General features: G+C 39.0%; 2 protein-coding genes across 10 annotated transcripts in view; both read left to right on the top strand.

Annotated features, from left to right (window-relative positions):
- The first annotated feature begins 656 nt into the window (after positions 1–656).
- Positions 657–4016, top strand: LOC106750655 (SET and MYND domain-containing protein 4-like). Of its 3 annotated transcripts, none has more exons than XM_014631148.1 (6): positions 657–774; positions 1253–2371; positions 2442–2722; positions 2952–3110; positions 3182–3325; positions 3399–4016. In XM_014631148.1, the coding sequence occupies exons 2-6, from the start codon at positions 1294–1296 to the stop codon at positions 3660–3662; spliced, it is 1926 nt and encodes a 641-aa protein (XP_014486634.1). In that variant the 5' UTR covers positions 657–774; positions 1253–1293; the 3' UTR covers positions 3663–4016. The 3 variants fall into 3 exon arrangements, with proteins under 3 accessions (XP_014486634.1, XP_014486635.1, XP_014486636.1); XM_014631149.1 differs by having other exon boundaries at positions 657–1003; XM_014631150.1 differs by lacking the exon at positions 657–774 and adding an exon at positions 1011–1075.
- Positions 4017–4700: 684 nt separating this feature from the next.
- The window catches only part of LOC106750659 (tropomodulin), a 63392-nt gene continuing 62801 nt past the window's right edge, over positions 4701–5291 (top strand). For 3 of the 7 annotated variants that reach the window (XM_014631156.1, XM_014631161.1, XM_014631160.1), the window contains exon 1: positions 4703–5155. In XM_014631156.1, the coding sequence (XP_014486642.1) occupies positions 5003–5155 (153 nt within the window). In that variant the 5' untranslated portion in view covers positions 4703–5002. Of the gene's footprint in view, positions 5156–5291 lie in introns of all 7 variants that reach the window. The other 4 variants (XM_014631154.1, XM_014631159.1, XM_014631155.1 and 1 more) reach the window with 4 other exon arrangements.

The following is a 5291-nucleotide window of genomic DNA, read 5'->3' as shown; positions in this document are numbered from 1 at the left end:
TTTAATTTACCACAAGTGTCATTTTATAAAGGTATTTTTTTTTACTTAAACGTATTTTACAAGAATTCTGAGCAAGAATTTTTTCGCTTCTTTTTGTCGTCATCGTTATCTGTTAAGCTGCTCACAATGTTAGAAGTCTTCAAGAATATTCGTTTCATTTCACGTAATAATTCACAGACACGTACACTTGATTGCAAATCTTGGAAATATAATTGCGAGTGCGGAAAGTGTCACGATTGAGAGACACTACCGATAAAGGAGCTGAAGCAGGAAGGTAGGATGCAAAAATAAATTTGTTCAAGGTAACGACGTGTTAATACATTTTAAACTTATACGTCTTGAAAAATATCTTCGAATAACAAAAGCTCTTTGTCCTTCTTAAACGTAAATTTCTCAAATTCTTTCCGTGTTTGTCAAATAATTTTATTGTTATTTTAATTAATATAACATGTGTTAAATTTATAACCGAATAAGTGAATAATATTTATATCAAATAATATTTTAATGCTGTTTTAGTTAACACATATAGCGTGTGAAATTATGTTTTTGAATTGAATTCAAACTTGAGCCTTTTAAATAAATTTTGCCGCGTCACAAGTATTCAAGTGCTACCAAATCACCAAATCGGTGAAAATAATCACTAGTTTTTCGGGTGTTCTTCACTAAACTGTCCAAGAATGTCCCGGCGTAGTTTTTACAGCATAGGAACTCTCGGAAGATAGACAGTAGCGAAGGAAGTGAAGTAATCCGATTTTTCATTAGTAATTCGACCTGGTGAGCCTTTCATTCCGAGAAATAAATGCCTGGTTGTATCGGTGAAATAGGAAGTGCCGCAGAGATGAGAAGACACAAGTTTTCGTTTGATCTTAACAATTCGATTGTTCAACTCTTTGTTAACTTTGAAAAAAGAGAGAGAGTCACGTAGAAGTCACGCGTTTACTTATTTACGTTTATGATACCCGGCATACTGGTGTGGAGACCTGTTGCGAATAGTTTATACATTGTATGTATATTCACATTATAGTAGGAAATCCATAGAAATATTGAAAAAGGAAAAGATATTTATGTGATGAAGGTATTTCATTTAATGTTGAAGGTATTTAATTGTGGTGAAGGTATTTCATTTAGTCCTATCTCTCTCATCTATTTGGGATACTTGAAACGATATTAACTTACAAATTACAACATTTTGCAACGTGATGTGCTGTGTAATTTACCTTTTTAAGAGAAATGCTTCTTTTTTTATTTCTAGATCTGCTTACAAGTATTGGCAATATATCTTGAAGAGATAAAATGGCATATCATAGGGATAAGTTAGTGTTCGCACTTTTGAAGGCAGACAAATATTTTGATGTTATGGACAGCTTTCAAAAACTCAAGACTGATCAGGAGCGTGTGATATATACTCTTAATATTATGTGGGAGAATGGTTTGATACCGGATGCAATTAATAAGACAAAGAATGCCAAAGATTCTGAGCAACTGCGAGAAGAAGGAAATAATATTTATGTCACTTGTAATTCAAATGATGTTTCATGCGTTATAGCTTTGAATTTGTATACAAAGAGCATATCCATGGCACCTTATCTATCCTTGGAACTTGCTCTCGCATATGGCAATAGGTCTGCTGTTTTATATGTATTGGGTTTATACTTAGAATGCATTCAGGATATCGACAGAGCATTGGCCTTAAATTATCCCGATGATCTGAAAGGGAAACTCTTCATACGCAAAATGCAATGTCTAATCGCATTGGGCAAACCAATTGCGGAAGATATGATTAAGGAGACAGAGCATTGGATAAGTGAGATGACCATGAATCCCAATAAACTAAAAATACAAGCCAAACTGGATGGATTGCGCAGGAAGATCGAGCAGGGAAATATTCAGAGCAGTCCTATTAGATCAGAAGAATCAGAAAGTGAATTTCCTCTGCCTGTTATCAAGTCCTGTAATAATGAGATTCCTTGCGCATCAGATGCTGTAGTCTTGAAATATGACAAGCAATTTGGTAGACATGTTGTCGCTGCTCGTAACATTGATGCAGGTGAAGTACTTGTCGTAGAAAAGCCCTACTCGTTGCTGTTGACACAACAGAAGAGACTGACACACTGTTCAAATTGCTTGAAAGTATGTTGGGCTACTATACCCTGCAAAAATTGCACTTATACCTTATATTGCTCAGAACAGTGCAGGGACATCGAATGGAGGAAGTATCATGACGTGGAATGTGATATCTTCACTATTATGGTCCTTTGTGGCTTCTGTGATAGTGACTTTCTCAGTTTGAGACTTGCTGTGCTTGCTGTGAAAGAGGCTGGTAATATAAAACGATTGAGAACAATGTTGAAAAAAATTGATGAATCTGATGGTACGTAAAATTCATACCCTTTATCATTGTACAGCAGCAAATTACGCTATTCACAGTAATATTGTTTCAGATCCAAGAACTATGGGTTTCTCCTCAGACGGGAAATTTTATAGCGATAAGTACATCAGTCTGTACAGTCTGGAAAGAAGCACCGAAGAAAGACCGTTCCCTGATCTTTTCCAGAGATCCGTGGATACTTGTTACATTTTGTATCATCTAGCAAAGTCTACCCAATTTTTCGGCATTCAATTATCCAACAATTTAAAAATTCTGGCGAAAAACGACGACGTCACGTTCATTGGTGGTCTCATTTTGAGACATCAGCAAATAATCCCGACCAATGTCCACAGTGTATGTATGTTATCGACTAATTATTTTAATATGTACTTACATTCCAGTGTCTGCGATATTTATCCAATTTTAATCCTTTTATCCAGTTTTTCGCGAATCTATCCACAGTGATCTCTCGTTTAATTTTCTTATCGTTCCCTTTGTAATTCCATTTACCAAATTGTTTGATATTTATTTATAATTATATAATTTTACATATAATATTTATAATTAAATCTGATATTTGTAGTTCTGTGAAGAGCAAAATTTAAATATGATAGAACGTGGTATGGCTGCAATGCCTTTTTGTAGTCTATTTAATCACAGCTGTAGTCCGAACATAATCAGATCTGCTAGACCTGAGCATATCATTTTGTACGCTTTGTATCCTATTCGTAGCGGCGAGCAGGTACTAAATAATCACGTATTACAATATAACCATTATTTTTCATCATAATTAACTTAAAGGTACTTTTACAGCTTCTTGATAATTACGGATATCTCTATGCTTTAATGCCGAAAATAGAAAGGCAAGAAAGTCTACTTAAGAGTTATTTCTTCACCTGCAAGTGTATACCTTGCCAGGAAAATTGGCCCATGTTGTTCGAATTTGAATCCTATGAGGTAAGTCGTTACAAGTGATCGATACGTAATTAAACAATAGCTGCGTTTCGACCATTAACATTTTGTTTTGTAGACTCTAGCCAAGACAACAAAAGACAAGAAAGTGATAAAGAACGCACTGAGGAAATTTAATATATACGTTGATCTGGCGAGGAAGGGCGATGTTATGGATAAGCCTTATATCATCGAAGATTTGTTAATGATGATACGAGTGATGTACAAGCGCGTGCCGGTTGCCTGCAAGGAGATGGGTGATGTTGTCGAAACTTTAAAACGGGTGCATGCTTTGTACGGCAATAGATTCATCTTACCAAAAATACAGAAACGTGATATGTAAACGCGTACTTTTTTAACTTAGTAATTTTCTTTAATTAATAAAATATTTTCTTTTTTGTTTCTTTATCATCTTGTTAACAGTAATAAGCGCATATATACATGTGTAAAAAGTATTACTTTATTTTTTATAGTTTTATTTTTGAAAATTTTAGAGATTTTGAAATTAATATATTTTTAATTTCGGAAAAGCTCTTAGTTCCTTGCTTCGGTCATTATCTTGATTAACAACATTTGCGATAGATTCAGCAGATATGTGAGATATTTTGAAAACTTACCTTCTACTCAAGTAATCAATAAGCAGCTGTAAAATTGATGTGACATGTGATCTAACTTTTTATTATATTGCGTGTTGACGGATTTTCAGAGATTTGTATTTTATTAAATAAATAGATTTTATTACGCAAACGCATTCGTGGAGATGTATGACGAGTGCATACGATGCGTTTTACGACTTACCGTGTTGCCGATTTTATGAAACACGCCCGAGTGAGCTGCGATTGCGCGCGTTAATCTTCGTCGAGTCCTGTTACACCGCAATGTTAATCCGGTTTACTAACAGCCGCAATTAGTGGGCTCTTGCGTTTAACTGGAGTATATTTTTAGATGTAAAAGAATACACCAATCGGATACGCAAGAATTCACTAACTACGGTTGTTGTAAAGCCGAATTAACGTTGACATGTAAACGTAGTAATTGATAGTTCTCATTGTTCGAGCCGTCGAAAGGTATCTGAATCCACAGTTCCGTATAATTGTGTATCCTCGTATCTCCGTATCCTCTCATTTTCTATCAATTCTATTCTCGAAGGTCCGTCCGCTGGACAGTCCTTCTTGCGCCCAAATCCGCATTATTCCCCGGCGGTCGTTCGATCTCTCGCGCACCGCAGACGCCGCTCGGACGGTTTATCGGCGATCTGACGGCGAAGATCGTAGTTCGCCGATAGCCCGAGTCACGCGAGATTCTCGCGGCGTCTCGTGGTTCCTGCGGGAGAAGGAACACGAGGTTCTATTTTCGCCGTGGAAAGGCGCGCGCGGGTTCCCGTTCGTCGCGGGTTTCCGCGGCGCGCGCGGTGCTTTAGTACCGCCAGCCTCTCCGCGGAACTTGCACGCCCGGAATAGTTCCGTCTCACGCGGCAGTAAAAGTTTTCCGAAGCGCGCGCTCGCGCACCGAAATCGGACGGCCGCATCGGTGGTGTTTCCTCGCCAGCGAGCGAGATCTTCGCTTCTCAGCCGATCAGAGGGAGAGAGAGAGAGAGAGGGAGAGACTAGCTAAAAATTCATCTCCGTCGATTTTGCGAACCGACGATCCTTTGGGAGCGGATATCGCGCGGATAACGCCAAGATGGACGAGACGGACGCGTTGGTGAGGACGAGCGACGACGGCGTGGTGAACAGCGGAGGTCACGACGACGATGAGGCGCCCACCGTCGAGGAGACCTACGAGGTCACCACCACCAGGCGCAAGACTGTCCGCACCAGCTACAAGATCCAAGAGGTAAGCTGTCCGGCGACGTGTGTACACACGACGCCCGCGGTATGATCACCGTAACCGAGCCGAGTTTTCGCCGGCGTCTTAGCGTGGGCGTTTATCCGCCGTCGTTGTGCGTCGACGGCGATCGTCCACGAGGGGG

Source organism: Dinoponera quadriceps, unplaced genomic scaffold (assembly GCF_001313825.1).
Source record: "Dinoponera quadriceps isolate SergipeBrazil2010 unplaced genomic scaffold, ASM131382v1 scaffold5593, whole genome shotgun sequence".
NCBI classification, from domain to species: domain Eukaryota; kingdom Metazoa; phylum Arthropoda; class Insecta; order Hymenoptera; family Formicidae; genus Dinoponera; species Dinoponera quadriceps.
Note: the sequence above shows the minus strand (reverse complement) of the source record. Positions and strands in the feature narration are given on the sequence as shown.

What these genes read in the sequence shown, in the direction of transcription:
- LOC106750655 (XM_014631148.1), top strand. Translation starts at nt 1,294, where the DNA reads ATGGCATATCATAGGGATAAGTTAGTGTTCGCACTTTTGAAGGCAGAC. An exon ending in TCCCGACCAATGTCCACAGT is followed by an intron (nt 2,723 to 2,951) that starts GTATGTATGTTA and finishes TGATATTTGTAG; the next exon opens with TTCTGTGAAGAGCAAAATTT. An exon ending in TCGAATTTGAATCCTATGAG is followed by an intron (nt 3,326 to 3,398) that starts GTAAGTCGTTAC and finishes TTTGTTTTGTAG; the next exon opens with ACTCTAGCCAAGACAACAAA.